General features: G+C 45.6%; 1 protein-coding gene across 1 annotated transcript in view; it reads right to left on the minus strand.

Moving 5' to 3' along the window:
* Positions 1-918: 918 nt before the first annotated feature.
* LOC130109765 (desmoglein-2.1-like) overlaps positions 919-25,158 on the minus strand; it is a 75,946-nt gene continuing 51,706 nt past the window's right edge. The window contains exons 7-16 of the mRNA XM_056276747.1: positions 23,158-23,327; positions 22,772-22,906; positions 20,944-21,129; positions 9,428-9,939; positions 8,987-9,129; positions 8,175-8,396; positions 6,722-6,973; positions 5,996-6,111; positions 4,539-4,832; positions 919-2,118 (exon numbers count right to left, since the gene is read on the minus strand). Coding sequence (XP_056132722.1) covers positions 919-2,118; positions 4,539-4,832; positions 5,996-6,111; positions 6,722-6,973; positions 8,175-8,396; positions 8,987-9,129; positions 9,428-9,939; positions 20,944-21,129; positions 22,772-22,906; positions 23,158-23,327 — 3,230 coding nt within the window. The remainder of the gene's footprint in view (positions 2,119-4,538; positions 4,833-5,995; positions 6,112-6,721; positions 6,974-8,174; positions 8,397-8,986; positions 9,130-9,427; positions 9,940-20,943; positions 21,130-22,771; positions 22,907-23,157; positions 23,328-25,158) is intronic.

Below are 25,158 nucleotides of genomic sequence, written 5' to 3' on the forward strand. Positions count from 1 at the left end.
CTTCTTTTCACCTGACAGTGAGGAGTTTCGCCAGGGGGACGTAACACGTGGGAGGATCGCGCTATTCCCCCCACTTCCCTCTGAACAGGCGCCCCGACCGACCAGAGGAGGCGCTAGTGCAGCGACCAGGACACATATCCACATCCGGCTTCCCGCCCGCAGACACGGCCAATTGTGTCTGTAGGGACGCCCGAGCAAGCCGGAGGTAACAGGGATTCGAACTGGCAATCCCCGTGTTGGTAGGCAACGGAATAGACCGCCACAGCACCCGGACGCCCTCCGAAATTTCAAACTTTAACATATCTAGGAAGGGCTTCACTTGCAAATGTAGAGCCGGGAAAGCAGCCCAGCACTGCTGCAGCTGTTTTGCAATGCAGGGGTATCACTGGAATAGTTACCCTGCTCAGTGGCACCTCAGCACTAGCTGCTAAAGAGGGCAGAGTGTCAGTCAGATTTTGCAGTAGTTGTCAGATTCAAAATAGGGACTATTGGTCACAAGCCTATACCAATTAAACACCCCAAGTATATCATGCAAATATATGGACAAACATTAATAGTGCAGAAAATTCAGTGAAGAAAGACAGACAGATGATAAATGCATAAAGCAGAAATAACAAAGGAATATTATTGTCCTTAGAGTTCCCTTAATAACTAGGCAAATAGAAATACAAAATGGCCAAAAAGCCTAAAAGCGCATAAATGAAATTGTAGTCAAAGCTCTCCTTATCTACGTATCTTACAAGCAGTAACATAATTCTTCAGAATACAAAAAAAAAATTAAAATATATTTTTAAATTGTATCTGATTACTTTGTTTTAATGGACAAAACCTTTAACAGAGCTGTGACAAACTTTTTGACATCAGCTGGATGTAATCTTGAACATGTAATCGCTTCTTTCTCCACTGTTCTGATCTTCCCTAGGTTTCGGTCACCTGTTTCCTAACCGTGCGCAGTGTTTGCAGGGAACCTGACACTGATCCTGCGGAGGATGCAACCAGGGGCAGTGGAGCAATAAACCCAGAACCAGCTGATGCTGGACTTGTGACTGCTGAACACAGAGGGTCTGGATTGGGAGATACTGAGGGCAGATTTCTGGGCCTCTCTATCATGATATGTTGGCCAACTTGACACACCTGCCCTGACAATGCCTGTTCAGACACCACCTGTTCCAGGTTTATGCCTCCACCTGTCAACATGATGCTCTGAGCAGCCGGCAGTGCCTCCTCGCAAATGTGAGCTTTCTCCAGCCTGACTCCTACCCCTAGAACACTCTGACCCCCGCCTCCACCCCTCAGAAGCCCATTTACTCCGTTGTTTAATGTGGCATGTCCTGGACCATCAGACTTGGTCTGGAATCCTCCCCTGTGGCTCTTGTTCGTAAAAGTCACCATTTCACCCTCATCTATCACTGGTGCTGGGAAAGTAATCACACCATTGCTATGTCTTTCCTGTGTGATGCACTGTGTATACCCAAGACTTTCATTGACAATTATCATGCCCTGCAGGTTGGTGGAAACCGGCCTCTCAGCAAGCAGGGCACTGTCTTCAAGCTGTAGCTGGACTATACAGGGCATGGGCTGCAGCACGGGAGTGGTGGTGTAGTACATCGGTTGCTGTTGTAGTATGAGTGTCTGGCCAGGCGGATGCAGCATAGCCAGGTTAGCTGTGCTTGCAGGGCTGACAAGATCTGCATGGCCAGTGCTGCTAGTGCTGTTGAAGGTCTGGCTTGTAGTGATGTTGGAGTTGGATATTTGGTTAAAGCAGGAACGACTCATTGTAGATGACTGGATGGTGTTGACATTTTCATTATCAGAACAACTCCCATTGCTGATGGTGGATTGTTTAGACTCCAAAATAGGCTGGGCAGTTTGTTTAACCTGACTCCCGTGACATTGAATGACAGAGGTTTCAGACCCTGGAGAGGCTACAGGTTCTGGCAAGCACACATCAGCCAGTGTCTTGAACTTTGGCCCCAGGTCACTGAGGAACTGGAGGTCATTTTCAGATTCCAGGAGGCTACAACAGCCCACTGAGCCAACAGGAGAGCCTTGACCCTCGTATTCATAAACCAGCAGACTATCTCTTGACTCCAGGTGCTCAGATCCACGGCGTGTGCTCTGCAAGACAACAGAAATGAAAACTGAAGAGCATGTTTTCTGCAGACTGAACAGCCAAGTAGAAAACCAGCTCGCACAATATCCAACTAATCATGAGATAAACCACCACTCCAATAATCTTTAAATACGCAATCCATTTGTAAACTAATGGCAATGTTCAGTTATTTTATTGTCAAGCAATATAGTTTCATCTGTATTAGAAGAAATGTGGAGAAGAACTGTGAGTTGTGTTGATGTAGGAAGATGCTGGGTTACATGTTGCTCTGACTCCATTCCCGATTCATTCTCAAGATTTGTGGAACTTCACTGTCCACACTACAATTAGACTGGTCTTTTTTATTTACCATATTTATCTTTTTTGGCTTCCCCCCCTTTTCTCCCCAGTTGTACTTGGCCAATTACCCCACTCTCCAAGCCGTCCCGGTCACTGCTCCACCCCCTCTGCTGATCCGGGGAGGGCTGCAGACTACCACATGTCTCCTCCCATACATGTGGAGTCACCAGCCGCTTCTTTTCACCTGACAGTGAGGAGTTTCACCAGGGGGACGTAGCACGTGGGAGGATCACGTCATTCCCCCTAATTCCCCCTCCCCTCCGAACAGGCGCCCCGACCGACCAGAAGAGGCGCTAGTGCAGCGACCAGGACACATACCCACATCCGGCTTCCCACGCACAGACACGGCCAATTGTCTCTGTAGGGACGCCCGACCAAGCCGGAGGTAACATAGGGATCCAAACCAGCGATCCTCGTGTTGCTAGGCAACGGAATAGACCGCCACGCCACCCGGACGCCTTGTTTACCATATTTCTGACTGCTTTGTCAAAATGTGAAATGTGGAGACAGTGGCACTGATGAAAAGACAGGAGGTGGAGCTGAAGGTGGCAGAGATGAAGATGATAAGATTTTCATTGGGAGTGATGAAGAAGGACAAGATTAGGAACGAGTATATTAGAGGGACAGCTCAGGTTGGACGGTTTGGAGACAAAACAAGAGACAAGATTGAGATGGTTTGGACATGTGTGGAGGAGAGGTGCTGGGTATATTGGGAGAAGGATGCTGAATATGGAGCTACCAGGGAAGAGGGGAAGAGGAAGGCCAAAGAGGAGGTTTATGGATGTGGTGAGGGAGGACATGCAGGTGGCTGGTGTGACAGAGGAAGATGCAGAGGACGGGAAGAGATGGAAAAGGATGACCTGCTGTGGCGCCCCCTAACGGGAGCAGCCGAAAGTAGTAGTAGTAGTAGTAGTAGTAGTAGTGGTGGTGGTAGTAGTGGTAGTAGTGGTAGTAGTAGTGGTAGTAGTGGTAGTAGTAGTGATAGTAGTAGTAGTAGTAGTGGTAGTAGTGGTAGTATTAGTTGTAGTAGTAGTAGTGGTATTAGTGGTAGTATTAGTTGTAGTAGTAGTAGTAGTGGTAGTAGTAGTAGTGGTAGTAGTAGTAGTAGTGGTAGTAGTAGTGGTAGTAGTAGTAGTGGTGGTAGTGGTAGTAGTGGTAGTGGTAGTAGTAGTGGTAATAGTAGTGGTAGTAGTAGGAGTAGTGGTAGTAGTAGTAGTAGTGGTAGCAGTAGTAGGAGTAGTGGTAGTAGTAGTAGTAGTGGTGGTAGGAGTAGTAGGAGTAGTGGTAGTAGTAGTAGTAGTAGTGGTAGTGGTAGTAGTAGTAATGGTAGTAGTAGTAGTAGTAGTGGTGGTAGTAGTAATAGCAGTAGTGGTGGTAGTAGTAGTAGTAGTAGTGGTAATAGTAGTGGTAGTAGTGGTAGTAGTAGTAGTGGTAGTAGTAGTAGTGTTGGTAGTAGTAGTAGTAGTAGTAGTAGTGGTAGTAGTAGTAGTAGTAGTGGTAGTAGTAGTAGTAGTGGTAGTAGGAGTAGTGGTAGTAGTAGTAGTGGTAGCAGTAGTAGGAGTAGTAGTAGTAGTAGTAGTAGTAGTGGTAGTAATGGTGGTAGTAGTAGTGGTGGTGGTAGTAGTAGTAGGAGTAGTGGTAGTAGTGGTAGTGGTAGTAGTAGTAATGGTAATAGTAGTAGTAGTGGTAGTAGTAGTGGTAGTAGTAGTAGTAGTAGTAGTAGTAGTGGTAGTAGTGGTAGTGGTAGTAGTGGTGGTAGTAGTAGTAGTGGTAGTGGTAGTAGTGGTGGTAGTAGTAGTAGTAGTGGTGGTAGTAGTAGTGGTAGTAGTAGTGGTAGTAGTGGTGGTAGTAGTAATAGCAGTAGTGGTGGTAGTAGTAGTAGTGGTAGTAGTAGTAGTAGTGGTGGTAGTAGTAGTAATAGTAGTAGTGGTAGTAGTAGCAGTAGCAGTAGTAGTAGTAGTAGAAGTTTGTGAAAATGTGAAAGCAAGCCAGTTGATGGTGAGCAGTACGTGAATCAGAACATGGGCGGTGATACTGAGTACTATGTGCATATGCTTGTAATCAGTAGATTAACAGATTTGCTGACCTGGTCATAGAATTCCTGCAGGTACACATCCGGGAGGGCGATGTGTTGTGAGTAGACACTGCGTTGCTGTGCTGCTGTAGTGTAGGACTCCCTCTGGCTCATCTGGCCATGGAAGAAACCCCCAAAACCACTGCTGTCCACCCTGTCCTTGCTCTCAGCCCTGGTGCTGTAGATGGCGGGCCTGTTGACAGCCATCAGGGAGACGTTCATGTTACTTGCCACGTTGTTGGCATGGGTGGCACTTACGCCATCATGTGCCATCTGGGCAGGAGCACAAGCAAGCAAGGGAACGTCCTGTCAGATGGAAAGGAAAGGTGTTAAAACAATCGTATAAAGTAAGAAAACAACAATTTAAAGGCTTGTATTGATGCTTTTCAAAATTCACATATGTCAAAAATTAATTCCATTCGCCTGGAGCTCATTACAGTGTTGTGAAGGCATTTTTGTAGTTTTTTAGTTGAGGCTAAGAGAACACTACTACTACTACTGCTACTACTACTACTACTGCTACTACCACTACTACTACTGCTACTACTACTACTAATACTACCACTACTACCACTACTACTACTACCACTACTACTGCTACTACTACCACTACTACTGCTACTACTACTACTACTGCTACTACTACCACTACTACTACCACTACTACTACTACTGCTACTACTACCACTACTGCTGCTGCTACTACTACTACTACTACCACTACTACTACTACTACCACTACTACTACTGCTGCTCCTACTACTACTACTACCACTACTACTACTACTACTACCACTACTACTACTACTACTACTACTACTACTACTACTTTCGGCTGCTCCCGTTAGGGGTCACCACAGCGGATCATCCGTTTCCATCTCTTCCTGTCGTCTGCATCTTCCTCTGTCACACCAGCCACCTGCATGTCCTCCCTCACCACATCCATAAACCTCCTCTTTGGCCTTCCTCTTCTCCTCTTCCCTGGCAGCTCCATATTCAGCATCCTTTTCCCAATATACCCAGCACCTCTCCTCCACACATGTCCATACCATCTCAATCTTGTCTCTCTTGGTGTGTCTCCGAACCGTATAACCTGAGCTGTCCCTCTAATATACTCGTTCCTAATCCTGTCCTTCCTCATCACTCCCAGTGAAAATCTTATCATCTTCACTTCTGCCACCTCCAGCTCCACCTCCTGTCTTTTCATCAGTGCCACTGTCTCCAAACCATACGACATAGCTGGTCTCACTACCATCTTGTAAACCTTCCCTTTAACTCTTGCTGGTACCCTTCTGTCACACATCACTCCTGACACTCTTCTCCACCCACTCCACCCTGCCTGCACTCTCTTCTTCACCTCTCTTTTGCACTCCCCGTTACTTTGGACAGTTGACCCCAAGTATTTAAACTCATACTCATTTATAACTTATGTAATATCTATTATTGTGCGACGGTTCCACATGTGTTACCCGGTCCTCCCCTTGGCCCTCTGTGTGATAGGGAATCATGTGTTCTCTGGTGTCAAACGGAAGCTCCATGAACATCGCTGGCCCACCTCCAAATGAGCAGGTCATCAGTAACAGACCTAGGAAGAAAAAAACAAAACCTAGAAACCAACCCTCATATTTTTTCAAATTGATTCCATTTTTCTGATACAGGCTGAATGAATGGTACATTTCAGACATATTTAGATCCAATGCTGTATTAGAGAGTGAATTGATTTACTATTTACTTTTTACCCCCCCCTTTTTCTCCCCAATTGTATCCAGCCAATTACCCCACTCTTCTGAGCCGTCCCGGTCTCTGCTCCACCTCCTCTCCTGATCCGGGGACGGCTGCAGACTACCACATGTCTCCTCCCATACATGTGGAGTCACCAGCAGCTTCTCTTCACCTGACAGTGAGGAGTTTCACCAGGGGGACATAGTGCGTGGGAGGATCACGCTATTCCCCCCAGTTCCCGCCCCCCTGAACATGCGCCCCGGCCGACCAGAGGAGGCACTAGTGCAGCGACCAGGACACACATCCACATCCGGCTTCCCACCCGCAGACACTGTGTCTCTGTAGGGATGCCCAACCAAGTTGGAGGTAACACAGGGATTCAAACCGGCGATCCCTGTGTTGGTAGGCAACGAAATAGACCGCCACGCAACCCGGACAGCTTTACTGTTATTTCTCACGAAACTCATACTCACAAAGCAGTATCAGCATTCCCAAGACCAGGAGCCCTATTCCCAGCATTCCAAAGGTGGATGATCGCTCCTTGAGAGCAGCTGATCTGTCTGTGGCCTCTGGGCTGCAGGCCTCACCCTGGCCACAGGTGCACAGCAGCAGGGTCAGGAGCTGTGGCTCTGGGCAGGCCACACCCTGCTGGTCCCAGATGGTGAAGGAAAGCAGGACATTTCCAGGCCACAGGGGCCGGAGAGGCCTAAGAGAGGCACTGGTATCTGGACCAAAAGAAGCAGTAATTCAAGAGCTCAACCCACTCAGGAAGACACACCATTTCCCTCAAGAGAGGATAAGAAGAATAATGCATTTTTATTTTAGTAAACTTTTAAAACTGTGGCTTCCTCATGTTTACAGTTTGGTCAGCATGGGTTGTAGAAGTATTTCATATCTGTGTCTTACAAGTTCCAACACACTGATGACTAAATAAACCCATGTGGTGAGTGAATGGTTACTGGGTCGCACCAGCAGCAGCTGTGAGGCGTTTTGCTACTGTGAAATGAGACAACTTAGTTCTGATAACTCTGTCTTTGCAATCAGTTTTTCACAGTAACGAGTTTAAAGGAATAAAACTTGCAGTATTCTAAGTTCATGGTTTTGATCTGCACAGTAATAAGGTACCAACTGTAAACCACGTGGGACTCTTGCACATTACATTGTATTGTATTGTATCATATTGTTTTGTATAATATTGTGTTGTATTGTATTATATTGTATCATATTGAATTGTATCATATTGATTTGTATTGTATTGTATCGTATCATATTGTATTGTATCGTATTGTATCGTATTGTGTCGTATTATATTGTATTGTATTGTATCATATTGTTTTGTATTGTATCATATATTGTATCATATCGTATTGTATTGTATCATATTGTATTGTATCGTATCACATATCATATTGTATTGTATCATATCGTATTGTATCGTATTGTATCGTATTGTATTGTATCGTACCGCATCGTATCATATCATATTGTATCATATTGTATTGTATCATATTGTATCATATTGTATCGAGTCGTGTCGTGTGGTATCGTATTGATTTTGTTTTGTTTTCTCTTACATTGTAATGTGCTTTTTAATTCAATCTTATTCTGACTGTAAGAAAAAATAGTTATAATCTGAACTGTTAACCATATTTCATATTAAACATCACGTGAATATTCTAATAAATTCTATCCCGTTATCCAAGCTGCTTATCCCAGCTGGGGTCGCGGGAAGCTGGACAGGCCGCCAGGCCATCACAGGGCCGACCCCCCCCCACACACACACACACACCGAGGGACAATTAGGTACGGCTGAGTCACCTGACCTACATGTCTTTGGACTTGGGGAGGAAACCGGAGCACCCGGAGGAAACCCACGCAGACCCGGGGAGAACATGCAAAGCAAGCTTTAAATAGAGCCCTCCATACCACTGAGGGGCTTCACCTCCCAGTCCCTGCCAGAACCCTCGGGCACGAGGCTGAACCGGAAAGGGGCTCCGTTGGGGTCTCCATCCTTATCCTGTGCTGTGATGTTGACCACCTCGGTGTCTGTACAGATGTAGTCCACAGTGCTGGTCAGCTCGGGACAGTTGTCATTCACATCCCCCACCTGCAGGGCGATGGTGCCGGTGGCCGTCTTAGAAGGGACATCTGTTGGACGCACAGGGACATGTCACACATTTAAATGACTTTGCTGAGTAGTTGAATGTCACTGTTGCAGGCAGCCAGATGAAGGAGAATATCACTGGAATCTTTTTTCTTTTGGGGGGGGGGGGTCCCCCAATTGTATCCGGCCAATTACCCCACTCTTCTGAGCCGTCATGGTCGCTGCGCCGCCTCCTCCGCCGATCCGGGGAGGGCTGCAGACTACCACGTGCCTCCTCCGACAGTCTTGAGTTTCACTAGGGGGGCGTAGCGCGTGGGAGGATCACGCTGTTCCCCCAGTTCCACCTCCCCCCCGAGCAGGCGCCCCGACCGACCAGAGGAGGCGCTAGTGCAGCGATCAGGACACATAGCCACATCCGGCTTCCCACCTGCAGACACGGCCATTTGTGTCTGTAGGGACGCCCGACCAAGCCAGATGTAACACAGGGATTCGAACCGGCGACCCCCGTGTTGGTAGGCAACAGAATAGACCGCCACACCACCCGGACGCCTCACTTTCCAGTTTGTACCTTGTACCCGGAGCCTAAAAGAGCCAGCCTCTTCAGTGAAGGTGTTAGTTGGTTTGATGACCTCACCGTGTGTCAGGCAGAGTATGTGAGCTCTGTACGTCCCGTTAACCAAGAAGGGCGATTCTCTGTCGGGGACTTTGTGAAGCCTGATCTCTGCTGTCTCCGGGTCAACGGACAGCCAGTTGTCAGGGTCGTAGCCTTTAGCGTATCTGCAGGGAACGAGGAGCACCAGTGTTCCAACTCAGAAGATCGTTTTGTTTGCTGATAACAGCGTCAAAGGTTCTCTGACAGGTTGAATATTTAAGATTTAGCTGCTGAAGAACTTAGATATAAATACTTGTTGAATACGTGCATGGAACGGACAGATGACCACTGTTTGACATACTAGTACTTGTTAGTACTCGTCCTACATGATAGTCACTTTGAGACAACATACACATAAAGAACTGATATGGGGTTTTAACACGGACAGGAGTGGATGTGGAGACAAGTCAGAATACTTCTCACAGAACATTCTCTGCAGGACTTCCGGAGTCGGCGTCGGTAGCTTGGTAGACAGCGATCACCTGTGATAAAGGATGATCTGGGTTTTCCGACACTGACACGGGCTTCGTTTTGGGATAAAATGCAGGTCCTTCACGCTCATTTTTCACTTCAATATTTACTGGATAAGATTTGAGTTTCTTTTGACCCTTCCTCCTTGAAGATCCAGTACCTACACCCACCCCAAACTCCATCCCAGCCCCCGGCCTCAACTTGGCCGATGTTCCTGCTGCCGTCTCTGCCCCAGCACCTGCTACTCCCCCCCCTGCAGCTCCACCTGCAGTTTCTCCCCCTCCTTCCCCTCCACCATTCCCTCCCCCTCCTCCTCCTCCATCTGCCCCTCCCCCTCCGTCCCCTCCTCCATCTCCCCCCCCTCCTCCGCCTCCACCACCCTCCACCCCAACCTCAGCAGCTGGTGCTACATTGAAGACCACCACACCAAGCTTTATATCCGGGTTCTCTTCGAAATCAACAGGCTGAGGAGAAGCAGAATTGAAGACATGTGAATTTACTCTTACTCTGAAGATGATATGGATACAAAGGCAACGGAAACAACAGTATGTATGATAGACGTGTAAATAATACGTATACGTTGATTTCAAAAACTACACTTAATGCTAATTTAAGCACTATAAGCAATAAAGTTTTAATTTCCAAAAACTGTAGGGATTAAATTTCTTCTCTGGTAAATTTACAGTAAAGGAATCATCTCGAAATGCATTCAAATTCATACCACCTCTATGATTGTGAAAAGTAGCAAATCAAAAATTAATATCTGCCTAGAATCTGTTGTAAAATGATTAAGATGCTTCATCATGAACTTAAAGCTGAACTGCAGAGTTTTCCATGCACACAAAGAAGTTGTGTTTTAGATGTTTCATTTCACTCATGGAGACATGTCGTATCAGGGCTGCATGTTACCTTGTTAGCACAGAGCTCTGGTGTTACATAGCTCTGGTGTTACACAGCTCTAGTGTTACACAGCACTGGTGTTACAAAGCTCTAGTGTTACAGAGCTCTGGTGTTACAGAGCACTGGTGTTACACAGCTCTAGTGTTACAGAGCACTGGTGTTACACAGCTCTGGTGTTACAGAGCTCTGGTGTTACAGACCACTGGTGTTACACAGCACTGGTGTTACAGAGCTCTGGTGTTACAGAGCACTGGTGTTATACAGCACTGGTGTTACAGAGCTCTGGTGTTACAGAGCTCTAATGTTACAGAGCACTGGTGTTACAGAGCACTGGTGTTACAGAGCTCTAGTGTTACAGAGCTCTGGTGTTACACAGCTCTGGAGTTACAGAGCTCTGGTGTTACAGAGCACTGGTGTTACAAAGCTCTAGTGTTACAGAGCTATGGTGTTACAGAGCACTGGTGTTACACAGCTCTAATGTTACAGAGCACTGGTGTTACACAGCTCTGGTGTTACAGAGCTCTGGTGTTACAGACCACTGGTGTTACACAGCACTGGTGTTACAGAGCTCTGGTGTTACAGAGCTCTGGTGTTACAGAGCACTGGTGTTATACAGCACTGGTGTTACAGAGCTCTAATGTTACAGAGCACTGGTGTTACAGAGCACTGGTGTTACAGAGCTCTAGTGTTACAGAGCTCTGGTGTTACACAGCTCTGGAGTTACAGAGCTCTGGTGTTACAGAGCACTGGTGTTACACAGCTCTGGTGTTACACAGCTCTGGTGTTACAGAGCTCTGGTGTTACAGAGCACTGGTGTTACAGATCTTGATAGTCTTTTAGCTCAGGCCACATAATTGTAGCATGTGTATAACATGCCTGTTACGATCTCTAAAACAGCCACAAGTTGAGCAGTTTAAACAGGCATGTGCAGGGCCGTCGCAAGGAGGGCGCAAGGCCCTGTGCAAACTTGATGTAAAAGGTCCTGCTCACACACAGCTATTCTAGTTCCACTGCACACAGTTGTTCTAGTTCCACTGCACACAGCTATTCTAGTTCTACTGCACGCATCTATTCTAGTTCTACTGCACACAACTATTGTAGTTCTACTGGACACAACTATTCTAGTTCTACTGCACACAACTATTCTAGTTCTACCGCATGCAACTATTCTAGTTCTACTGCACACAGCTGTTCTAATTCTACTGCACACAGCTGTTCTAGTTCTACTGCACACAGCTATTCTAGTTCTGCTGCACACAACTAATCTAGTTCTACTGCACACAGCTGTTCTAGTTCTACTGCACACAGCTATTCTAGTTCTACTGCACGCAACTATTCTAGTTCTACTGCACACAACTATTCTAGTTCTACTGGACACAACTATTCTAGTTCTACTGCACACAGCTGTTCTAGTTCTACTGCACACAGCTATTCTAGTTCTACCGCACGCAACTATTCTAGTTCTACTGCACACAGCTGTTCTAATTCTACTGCACACAGCTGTTCTAGTTCTACTGCACACAGCTATTCTAGTTCTACTGCACACAGCTGTTCTAGTTCTACTGCACACAGCTGTTCTAGTTCTACTGCACACAGCTATTCTAGTTCTACTGCACGCAACTATTCTAGATCTACTGCACACAACTATTCTAGTTCTACTGCACACAGCTGTTCTAGTTCTACTGCACACAGCTACTCTAGTTCTACTGCACGCAACTATTCTAGTTCTACTGCACACAACTATTCTAGTTCTACTGCACACAGCTGTTCTAGTTCTACTGCACACAGCTGTTCTAGTTCCACTACACACAGCTGTTCTAGTTCCACTACACGTATAATCTCGGTGCAGTATATGTTTAATAAGTAGAATAATACAGCATCACCATGCACATAGTCTCAGCCACGACGTTTTGAGTTTATAGTCTTTCAAAGAAAAAAGTCAAGTATAAAACTCTAGGCTTCACATCATCAAGACAGCTCTGCTGTCCCTTCGTTTTGACATGTTGAAGTGTGACAGCATGTTACAATTGAATATTTCAGGTCTATAGCCTACATTCATTCAGATTTGAGCTCGTTTTTCAGACCGGTCGTTACACGCCTGCTCAGGCACCACACCTCTGAAGGAGCTGGCTAAGCTATGCAGAGATCCTCGCAGCGAAGTGAGGAATTCTTCTTTCTTTTGAATTTCTCCTTTTAGTCCATGGGCCAGAGCCCAAAATTTCCTATTTCGGTACACTCAAGGTGGCAAAACTTACTTATAATTTTTGAAAGGATCCATGTCTGTAGATGATATTTTGGTATGATAACCATTCCTGAGTGGCAGCTGTATCACAGTTATCAGCTCATGAAGTTAACCACCCGCTAAACTAAATTGCATTTTAGATGCTGGTGCATATCCTGGTTTAGCCTCATGGTCAGGACATTTTTCAATGTTCTATAATATTGTCTTTGGTATCATCTTAAAGGGGACCTTCTTAGCTTTCATTCAAGCCCTGTTGTGGATATTTCTCACAAATATAGAGGTCACTTGAGCTCTTCAACCCGTCAATAACACACATCTTTCTGCAATGTTCGCCTAAACTATATACTTTCTTTTAGCCCTGTGGCATCTAGGAATATCAGGGACACAAAACACAAAAACTGGAATACTCACAGGACTGTAAAGATTCAGGAAATGTATAATATACCCATACTATTTCATTGTGTGAGGTGATTGTGAACCTTAAATTAGAAGGGCATTATTACTAAGAAACTAACTAGACCAAAGCCAGTTAGTCCATGGGTCAGACCAGATATCGATATCACCCAAGGTGACACAACTTCACTGGTGCCATTTTATTTGGTACACTAACAGAAGTAAAATAATACATGATAACCTTTCCAAATGAGCAGCTATTTCATTTTTCTTTCAGGAAACCTGTTTCTGTGCCTCTCACGATTGTGTATTTGCCCAGATTTTTACAAATATAGCATTTCAACACCCCTGGTACTGATTAGCCTAGCTTAAACTCTGGGACAGTTCTTAGTTGGCCAACAACCAAGGATAACCAGTACTGTGTACTTCCATTCATTGTGCTAAGCTAGGCTAACGTGCAGCCAGATAGCTTTCTACTAAACACATATAGAGGAAACTGGTATCTATCTTCTTGTCTCACTCTGGAGAAGAGTGTAAGCTAATTTTCCATAATGTTAGCATGTTCTTTTAATGTATATGTTAATATGATTAGTTAAAGTGGCTACGAGGAACTTTCATCTTGTGTTGATTTTAGCGGCCTCATGTGGACAAAATACGGCTGTTGCATAGCAACTAGGTAATGTATCTATTTGTGGCTATGTAAGATAAATAATGGTAATATGACGCTGGTGAAGCAAAGTAAACTTTGTTTTAGTAGTGTTCATACACCTAAGTTACATGTATTTGTTTGTATGTGGCAGGTGAAAACTGACTGAATATGGCCACTGGTGAACAAGCAAGTTTTTACCCAATACCAAAGCGCCCACGGGTGGAGTGCATTATCCACTGTTCTGATGATACAGATAAGCTGGTTTCACTACAAAGTGTCGACTCATGGAGAACTCTGCTCAGGGCAGCTCAGATACGAAATCATGCACCAGTTTTGAAACTGGCCAAAGACATTCCTGAGGGACAGATTCCAGCAATCTACTACCACAGAAAGTGTCGCAGTATCTTCACTATGAAGCAAATTCTTGATGGCCTCCTTGCAAAAGAAAAGAAAAGTTGTGTCTCTGCTGAAGAGAAACAATCTAAGAGAGTAGCTCGACATGCTCCAAGTACATCTAGGACTTATGATGCAGAGTGCATATTTTGTCAGAAAAACAGCAAATATTCCAAGAGACAGAATACGAGAGAAGTACTGGTGCAGTGTCGAGAACTGCGAGCTGATGCAAAGATCAGGAGTGCAGCCACAAAGAAAAGGGACAGCAGAATCCTTGCCATTGTGAGTAGAGACCTTGTAGCAGCTGAAGGGCACTACCACAGGTCATGCTATAGACTTTACACCAAAGAAGAGGTTTCCAAAGGAAAGGTTGCCAGCAATGAAGATGATGATGCTGCAGCTCAGTATGAAGCTGCTGTGAATAAGGCATACAATGAGCTGTTCCTCTTCATCAGGATGGAGCTTTTTGGCAATCCTCAAGTGATGACAATGACTGATCTCTCTTCTAGCCTGGTAGCTTCAATGAACTCCCAAGGCATTGCCCAAGTCAAGGAATCAACCAAGAAGCACATAAGGCGAAACCTGGAGAGTGAGTTTGCTGGAGCCTTGCAGATATTCCCTGATGAGAAAGGAAAATTCCTCCTCTATCCCGATAACTTGTCCATGAGGGAACTTGCCAAAGAAAATCAGTCTCTCAAAAGGGAGCTGCAGACCCTGAAAAGTGTCCGTGCACAAGATGTTATAGCCAAAGCAGCCATCAAATTGAGAGCAGACATTAAAAGTCAAGATGTTCCTCAAACCTGGCCGCCTGAAGTCAAACCAGAAGCAGAATGTCCTACCATTCCAGAGTCGCTCATTATCTTCCTGTACTCTCTACTCACAGGCTCAAATGATCCTGATCATGCATCCCAGAGAGTGCAGTGCCTTCTGCAGTCATTTGGCCATGACATAGTATATGCAGTGACATGTGGAAATACCAAGCCTTCCAAGCACATTGTTCTGCCATTCAGTGTCAAATCGTTGACAGGAAATGTAGAGTTGATAAACATCCTCAACCGACTTGGTCACAGTGTGTCCTATTCACAGATGGAAGAGATCAACACTGCCCTGTGTCTCCAGAAACTCTCATCCTCAGGGAGTGGCATTGCCCTTCCAGCTAACATCCATCCTGGCATATTCACAACTTTAGCCTGGGACAATATCGACCGTCTTGAAGAAACTGTCAGTGGTGAGGGAACATCTCACAGAGTCAATGGGATTGCTGTGCAAGCAAAGCCAGCCAACCCACTTCCTGTCCAACCCATGCCCACTGTTCCCAAAACAAAGAAGAGAAGCATTGATGGACCCCCACCAATGTTACCAACTTACAATGCTGGACAACGGGTAGGGCCACCACAAAGCAAAAAGTCAGATGCCGATACTGCAGCCAATACTAAGCTTGCCAGAGAGAAAAACCTTCTTTGGGTCCTAGCACGCATGTCACAACAAGAAGAACAGTCAGTCAGCAGCTGGACAGGCTTCAACATCCTGACTCGAGGAGAGATGACGGTCATCCCCGACAATATAGGCTATCTGCCTACCATCAATGCTCCAGCGACACAAATGTCTACTGTCAACGAGGTGCTTAACCAGTCACTGAGCATCATGCAGTGCTTAGGCCTGAGGAAGATTGTCTGTGTCTTTGACCAAGCCCTGTATGCGAAGGCTGTCGAGATCACATGGAAACACCATGACAAGTTCCATGATATCATCGTTAGGCTTGGGGTATTCCACACCATCTGCACACTGCTGGCAATAATAGGAAAGCGTTTCCAAGATGCTGGACTCAAAGACCTCTGCATTGAGTCTGGCATGATTGCAGAAGGCTCAATTGCTGGTGTTATGGATGGCCGCAAGTACAACAGGGCAGTGCGACTACACAAGCTCCTGTATGAGGCTCTCATGCGACTGACATTGAATGGTTTCCTGTCCTGGTTGGAAGAAACTCACAGGAATGACATGGTTCACCTGAATGAGACACTGAAGACCATTGACAGCCTTGGGAAAGAAGTCTCACAACCTGCTTTGAAGGAGGTCCTCGAGAACAGCTCTTGTACACGCATCATGGATCTATTTGAAGTCTACCGTGAGTTCCTTAGAGGTGGAAACGGCAGCCTCTCGAACTTCTGGATGTCCTATTTGGACATGGTTGAAATCTTGTTGGGGCTCATCCGAGCATCCAGAGAGGGAGACTGGATGCTACACTTGGCTAGCATTCGAGCAATGATCCCATGGTGCTTTGCTTATGACAGGATGAATTATGCACGCTACCTCCCCTACTACTACGCCCAGATGTCTGAGCTGCCCATCACACACCCAGATGTGTACACAGAATTCATGGAAGGAGGCTTCTCAGTCCAACTGAGCTCCACCAATCCCTTTGGCCGAATCCCTGTTGACCAAGCTATAGAAGAAACGGTGAACAAAGACACCCAAACAGCTGGAGGGACAAAGGGATTCAGCTTGAAGCCAGGAGCTGTGACCAAATATTATCTCACAGCTGAGTATAGAAGCATGTACCTCAGACAGCTGAGAGACCTGACAGGTCAAGGCAGGTGCAAATGGTCTCATCCAGATCTACAGAGTCCAAGGATCAAGAGAGATGAAGCAGATGTCCAGTCTCTCATGGACCTTATGGAGAATAACTGGCTCAATCCTATGTCCCCTGATGAGATTGATTTGGTTAGCCTCTCCACTGGCAACATGGCTCCACCTGATGTGACCATAGATCTCTTGAGAGCTCTTGAGAAAGGAGAAGAGGCCTACCAAGCATTCCAGCAAACAAGGTTAGATGCAGACCCACCACCTGTGAAATTCCACGACAAGATGACCAAGCAAAGTCTGAAAACATTCTCCAATGTCAGCACAAAACAAGCTCATGGAAAGAAAGCACAGGATGTGGTTCTGAAGGCAGATAGAAACCTTTTCAGTCACATGATCCTGGTGGCTGAAAGCAGGAAGGTGAATCTGAAGGATGTCCTTGCCTACCCATTGGGCCCACTACCATGGGCACTGGCAAATGCTGATGGGTCCTTACGAAAAACAAACAAGGCTGCACTTGCCAGAGAGCTTGAAAAGAATGTATCTCCTGCAGAAGACATCCCAATCCCATCTACTTCCATCATTGATGGGATGAGCCTGGTCCAAAAAATGAATGGCAACAACAAAACCTTTGCACAGGTGGCAGAGTCAGCCTTGACCCAGGTCCTCCATGAGGGAGCACAGAGTGGGAGGATTGATGTTGTTTTTGATGTCTATCACCAGACTTCGATCAAAGATGCTGAACGACTGAACCGGGGTGGAGACATCACTCTCCAGTACAAGAATCTTGCAGGGGGACACCACGTCCAGCAGTGGAGAAAATTTCTGTGCAGTTCCTCCAACAAGACCAGTCTCATCAAGTTTCTGGTGGAAGAGTGGAAACTCCCACGATACAGAGCTATGCTGCATGGCAAGGTGTTGTACATGACCTGTGAGGAAACCTGCTACAAGTTGACAGAAGATGGGTGTGAGGAAGCAGCAGAACTGCACTCCACACATGAAGAAGCTGACACCCGTCTGCTCCTGCATGCATTGCATGCAGCAAATGCGGGCTCAAAGTCAGTTATCATCACAGCTGAGGACACTGATGTCATGGTGCTTTGTCTTGGCTTCCAGAAGGACATCACCTGTCCCATCTACCAGAAGTGTGGGACTCAGAACCGCACACGGTTTGTCGACATCACCAAACTGGCAAGTTCACTTGGAGACAGCATCTGTGACAGCCTAATTGGCTTACATGCCTTCACAGGCTGCGACACTGTCAGTGCATTCGCTGGTCGAGGGAAGCTGAATGCCCTGAAGATAGTGAGAAAGCACACTTCCTGCCAAGAGACTTTTAGTCAACTGGGACAGACATGGAATGTGAGTGATGAGCTGTTCCAGAAAATTGAGCAGTTCACCTGTCGGATGTATGTTGCTAATAGCAGCACTGCTGAGGTGAACAAACTGCGTTACCAGCTCTTCTGCACCAAAAGGGGAGAGGTTGAGTCCAGCCAGCTGCCACCATGTAGAGACTGTCTCTTTATGCATGTTCAACGAGCCAACTATCAGGCAGCAATATGGAAGTGCTGTCTGCAGGCTAACCCTGTGGTGCCAAGCCCTACTGAGTATGGATGGACAGACGATGAAGGCAAGCTGGCCATTTACTGGATGCGCTCCCCACCTGCACCAGATGTGGTCTTGGAAATGCTAACATGCAAGTGTGTGCATTCATGCAAAATGCCAAGCTGCATGTGCCTGTCAAATGGACTTCCATGCACAGACATGTGCAGGTTACAGACCTGCAGTAACCAGAAACAGCAGGATGGTCCAGAACTGGACTTTGAACTTGGGGAGTCAGATGATGAGAGAAACGAGCAGTTTGATGAATGACAGTGTGATGATTCTGATGGTATTACTGTGGTAGTAGTCTATTGATGCACAGGATGTTAATTCTGGACTTGGTTACCCAGAGCTTGATAACAATAATGTAACCATATTCACATACTATACCCATTACCCTACCCATTACCATTACATATACCCACTAATGATATGGGATTACATGTATCATTGACTAAGTATATGTAAATGTCAATGTTGTTTAAAATATTAAAATAGTTCATTACCTCACTATGGTATTCCTTTTTATCATGTATTTTGATTGTGTATTTAAACAAATGTATAGAGACCAGTTTGTGACCTAACTGGCTTTGGTCTAGTTCTCATTTAAGGCTCACAATCACCTCACACAATGAAATAGTATGGGTATATTATACATTTTCTGAATCTTTACAGTCCTGTGAGTATTCCAGTTTTTGTGTTTTGTGTCCCTGATATTGCTAGATGCCACAGGGCTAAAAGAAAGTATATAGTTTAGGCGAAAATTGCAGAAAGATGTGTGTTATTGACGGGTTGAAGAGCTCAAGTGACCTCTATATTTGTGAGAAATATCCACAACAGGGCTTGAATGAAAGCTAAGAAGGTCCCCTTTAAAATGATACCAAAGACAATATTATAGAACATTGAAAAATGTCCTGACCATGAGGCTAAACCAGGATATGCACCAGCATCTAAAATGCAATTTAGTTTAGCGGGTGGTTAACTTCATGAGCTGATAACTGTGATACAGCTGCCACTCAGGAATGGTTATCATACCAAAATATCATCTACAGACATGAATCCTTTCAAAAATAATAAGTAAGTTTTGCCACCTTGAGTGTACCGAAATATCGTCTGGCCCATGGACTATTTTCTCAGCGCCCGACTCGTGCTTACGAAATCGGTCGTGCTCTCGTGCAGCCGACGCTGTTCCCCTTCTCCTCCCTCTCCCTCCCCCCTCTCCCTCCTCCGTCGCAGCGAGATGGAGCACGCACTACGTAACAACGCAATATCAAAATGAAAGCAACTAGAATGACTTGTTAGATGTTTGTTCTTGTCACCTGGACTATATGCATAATGCATCTGACACACAGGCATTTCACTGCAGAAGCATGTTGCGGCAAGAGCAGGCATAGAAACCGGATGTATTCACCGCTCATAGAAACCGGATGTATTCACTGCTCATAGAAACCAGATATATTCACCGCTCATAGAAAAGGGATGTATTCACCGCTCATAGAAACCGGATGTATTCACCGCAGGACGCAGGCCAGGTTGGGCTCCTAGAGGCACCGGCCCTGTGTGATGCTTCTGACTAAAGCCAGTACATTTAAAGCCGATGGGATGCAGTGGTTATATTAGCAGTATAAAAGGTTCACAGTTCTGAATAAGAGTAAAACTATGCAGCACACTGGTAACTGGTCATATGACATGACATGGAGTTATGCCACATCATATTGTTAATACATTATTATGATGCATTAGGTAATGCCATAAATACTATTAGGTCAGGTTGTGCTGTAGGGGGCGATCTAATAGGGTGTTATAATGATGGTATTTGTTAAAGTATATACACATGTGTGGTATAGCAGAGTTAATGTGAGCTCACCGAGTTAAAGAGAAATGGGCTTATGTGCACTCTTATAGTATTTTGTGAAAATTGTGAATATTTTATACAAATTCATATCTTTATATAAATTTTAAACAAAGGAAAAAAGAGAAAATACAAACAAGTGTTTGATTTTGAATAGATTCTATTGAGAGCAACGTGTGAAAAGCAGCATACGTTTCTGTGTCAACTTACTTCTCCCGTATTACAGGGAATATAACCCGCTGCAGGGTCGCGACCCGGGGCCGCGACCCGGGACCTGAGCTCTCGCTGCACCCTGTCCCTCACACACACCTGCAGGACGGCCTCGCACGGTGCTGCTGCGGCGACTTCATTCAACGCACACACCGAACTTCTCGTAGCACGTGCGACATATATGTTTCACTGTGCAGCCCTGAGTACTGTAGCGAATTCGGGGGGGGGGGGGGGGGCAGCCGGGAACCGTCGCAGCCGGGACGCGAACCCGGGTCTCCCGCACCACGGGCGACTACGTTAACCAGTCGAGTACAGGGTCCGACCCGTTGGCCAAGGTCTAACGAATCTAGTAACCGCTGGTCGTTACAGCATGTTACAGTGTGATGACGAGCACTTCGTTTCTGGAAAGATGTTTCTGAAATCTGAATGTTCAACATAGAGAAGGCTGCAGCGCTCTCAGAACAAGGCTCCAATGTTAACGTTCCGATCTCAGCATCGCAGCTCAGAGTGGAAGATCACATGTTAGTGGTTGTGTTATTGCATGGAGACCCACCTTACGCAGCAATGCTACTAGTGGCCAAAAACTCTGCAGGTCATCTTTACGTTCAACTGCAATTTACATCCGGGTAGAATCAAGAAGCAGCTACCTTTTCAAGCATGAGAATCCCTTCGTTGGTTTTGGGGTCTGTTTTTATACTGAATATTCCGTTTTCGTTCCCGGAGATGATCTCAAACATGGCCAGCCAGTTGTGGCTGTTTTCCTCATCGGCGTCCAGCGTTTTGAACCTCATGACTTCCACGTTGGCTGTGTTTTCCACAATGCTGCCAGAATACTGCAATACAGCCAAGACATGAGTCAGCTGGAACTTACATGTGAGGACATAAATAAGAACGTGGACATGAGGACTTGATAACAATAGCTAGGGGCCAAATATAGGGTACACAGGCAAGCAGAGGGATAGTTAGCCAGGCTAGTAGGTAGTATCACATCATATACTCAGCAAGTTTCATTCTTCCACATTTAATCTACTTTTAATCATTCTGATTATAAAACAGGAATGACTGGAAAGAGAACTGCCCCCCTTTTTTTTCTCTCCAATTGTACTTGGCCAATTACCCCACTCTTCCGAGCCGTCCCGGTCTCTGCTCCACCCCCTCTGCTGATCCGGGGAGGGCTGCAGACTACCATATGCCTCCTCCATACATGTGGAGTCACCAGCCGCTTCTTTTCACCTGACAGTGAGGAGTTTCACCACGGGGACGTGGCGCGTGGAGGATCACGCTGCCCCCCGAGTCCCCCTCCCCCCCGAACAGGCCCGCGACCAACCAGAGGAGGCGCTAGTGCAGCGACCAGAACACATACCCACATCCTGCTTCCCGCCCGCTGACACGGCCAATCGGCTCTGTGCATAACTGTAGTCCACTGACTTCCGGTTTCTACTGCAGTGGTCATACCAGTTTCCTGTTTGTTGGCGTGTGCTATTGACAACGGCATATTTTTGGCGATGGTTGCGAGATTTACCATGGATACATGTCAACCACATGCACACAACTGTCCACACACTTTCACCTGCACCTACCAGCACACGGGTGAACAGTTTCAAGTACATATCAAGTTACGTCCACAACTATAAGGATAAGTGGACAGACGGACGGAATTGTCCGCCATTGCACACGCCAACCAACAGCAAACTGGCATGACCGCTGTAGTAGAAACCAGAAGTCAGTGGACTACAGTTATGCAGAGTCGATTGTGTCTGTAGGGATGCCCGACCAAGCCGGAGGTAACACGGAGACTCCCAAGTGACCCTTTGCATACAGAGGCAGCTAGTGGTACAGAAATGCCATATGTAGGGTGGGTAGAAGTGACCTGTAGATTAGCAGCCGGCTCTGAGTTGCATGTCCTGTGCTTGTTATGAGAGGTAGCCAACAACCTCGCCCTATAATAGGCTTCACAAATCACAAAGTTGGGATTTCTTTATAATACCTTGTTCATTGTACTCTTGTTGCTGTGAAACACAAGGGTGTACTCACTAAGATGGAGGACAGTTCTTTCAGTCTAGTCCAGCGGTGGCTAACCATGTGCCATGGAGAGCCATGTGTATGCAGGTTTTCGTTCCAACCCGACTCCACACCAGGTGACGTCACTGAACAATTCTTCCTCTTTGGGTGAAGGGTTGCTAATCAGTGAAATCACCTGGTGTGGAGTCCGGCTGCAATGAAAACCTGCATGCACATGGCTCTCCATGGCACATGGTTAGCCACCCCTGGATTAGTCTAGCAAAGAGACAAAGAATCAAATTGTCATCGAGCAATCATTCAAAGATTTGTCTTCAGATGCTGGACACCCAAGTCTTCCCATATCAGTTCTGACAGTCCACTTGTGCTACATAAATCGGAGCTGAGCTGTACCCTGGCCTACTCTGTAGTTGTGCTGACAAATGAAAAAAACAAAAGCCAAGAAAGTGTTCAAACCTGGTCTTTCTCCAGCGTGGGGATGTGATCATTGATGTCTGTCACTTTGACGCTGACAGTAGTGGTGCCTGTGTTGCCTTCAGGTGCTCCATCCATATCTTGTGCTTGAACCGTCAGCCTGTAGGAACTTACTCTCTGTGGACAGCAGAAGCAAAGCCCAGAGTGGTCTTACGGACGTATCGTGCTCATCAATACAAAGAGACAGTGGTTTGACAGTGTGGGACACAGTGTTATCTAGTTGCAGTCAAAGAATTGCTTTCTAACAAAACATTATGTCCAGGATATTAGAAAGAATGGTTTTCCTATACTACTGGACAACACATTTTTTCAAACATGTTGTTTCCTGAAAATAAATAAATAAATAAATGAAATTGCAGATCATGCACCTCTCGGTCTAGAGTTGGCTCTTTGACATATATGAGTCCTGTGTTCCTGTCTATTGCAAAGAGGTTGGAGCTTTCAGAAGGCTCCTGTTTCACAATACTGTAGGCAATCTTCGAGTGCAGAGTACTGGGCTTATCAGCATCTGTAGCCGTCATGTTGGCCACCACAGTGCCTGGACAAAAAGAGAGCGGAAGACAATAGGACAGGATTAGCTGGTTCTGCATGGCCTTTCTTTTATTATTATCGTTATTATCTTTATTATTATTATTATTGTTATTACTATAGTTCATGGCATATACACACAGACGTGCATCCCTAGACAGAAAGCTTCTGGGTCTCTACCATGGTTTGGAATGTACCATGAGAGACCTGGACATGCTGTTTGTCTTCTAACTATGTGGACGCCCTTTGGGAATGTACTTACACCAACACTGCACAGCAGTCTGGTGCTGTCACGCAGGCCCATCACTCACCTGACTGATCTACAGGCTGTTGGAATATGTGAAAGAAGTGAGCACCATGTTGTCCTACACATATTGTCTGTCCTATTTTCCATTATTGTCCTACACAGCTGCTAATACAATATGAACTGGAGATATTAACATTTCAGTCACATGAGGCTTAAATCAAGACGGTCATTATGGCTGCTTTGGATTTTCAAAGTTTAATAACTTTGTGAAGAAAAGAAACAGACCTGCCGCTCCCTGAAATCTCCTATACATATATTTCCAAACGAGTTTTAGACCAACTGCACAAAAAAGTTATAAGATTTACCTAAAACGACCATGCGCGGTTAGAATGACTGCTTGTGATGGTGTGCGTCATGTCAGTATTTATGACGTTGTTGGTGATGTCATTTCCTTGGTGAAGTTCGTTGCTGTGTCCTAGAAGCACACTAGCGTCCTCCAGTGGAGAGAAATAGTCTACACTTGATGTGTGATTATGTCCAACATGTCTGGTTACAGACGCACCATGACTACCACCAAGGCGCTGCAGTATTTACAAGCGTTGGACAGCCGCCATTTTTAATTGTTTAAAAATAGTATTAAAGTTGTTAAAATGTTAATTTTGGCGTCAGTTAGCTTCATAACAGACATACTAACATATATAATGCATTAATATCTCAACTGAGTATTTATCTTGACACAATATAGAGTTTAAAAATCGTGGGCGGTCATTTTGACCGCCAGTGGTCGTTGTAGTAGTTTGTAAGTCCCGGTCGTTGTTTGGGACTGTTTCAATATTTATTTTCAGTTCTTTTTTTGCATGTCAGGTTTTATAGGCCTTGTTACGTTTGTTAGATTAGCAACATGTGTTTTCTGTTTTGTTTTTCAGGGTATGTTTTCACTTTAAAAAAAAAACTTTTTTGGGGGTGGGATTTTCCCCCCTTTTTATTCCTAATTGGACCCAGACAATTACCCCACTCTTGCGAGCCGTCCCAGTCTCTGCTCCACCCCCTCTGCCGATCCGGGGAGGGCTGCAGACTACCACATGTCTCCTCCCATACATGTGATAAAAATATATAAAAAATACAAATAAAAAGAGAGTGGAAGACAATAGGACAGTATTAACTGGTTCTGTATGACCTTTCTTTTATTATTATTATTATTATTATTGTTATTATTATTGTTATTGTTATTATTTTAATTGTCCATGGCATACACACACAGATGTGCATCCCTACACAGAGCGCTTCTGGGTCTCTGCCATGGTTTGGGATGTACCATGAGAAACCTGGACACAGAGGCGCCGTCACGTTATGAAGATTCTAAGGGCGCCAGACTAGAGAGGGCGCTCAAAAATAGTGAAAAGAAACATAAATAAATCGGTTTTAAAAAATCAGTCATTCTTCAGAAGTGTTATTAAAATGACTGTGTGGCGGACACTAGGGGCTATGTCTCTCACTCAGCAGGACTGTGAGCTGGGGGCGTGGTTTACGTTCCCAGGCTTGCTGGTGCAGGGTTGTTCCTGCTTTAGTTTGGTTTTGGAGCTGAGGAATAAAC

The sequence above is a fragment of the Lampris incognitus genome, chromosome 3 (assembly GCF_029633865.1).
Source record: "Lampris incognitus isolate fLamInc1 chromosome 3, fLamInc1.hap2, whole genome shotgun sequence".
Lineage (NCBI taxonomy): Eukaryota > Metazoa > Chordata > Actinopteri > Lampriformes > Lampridae > Lampris > Lampris incognitus.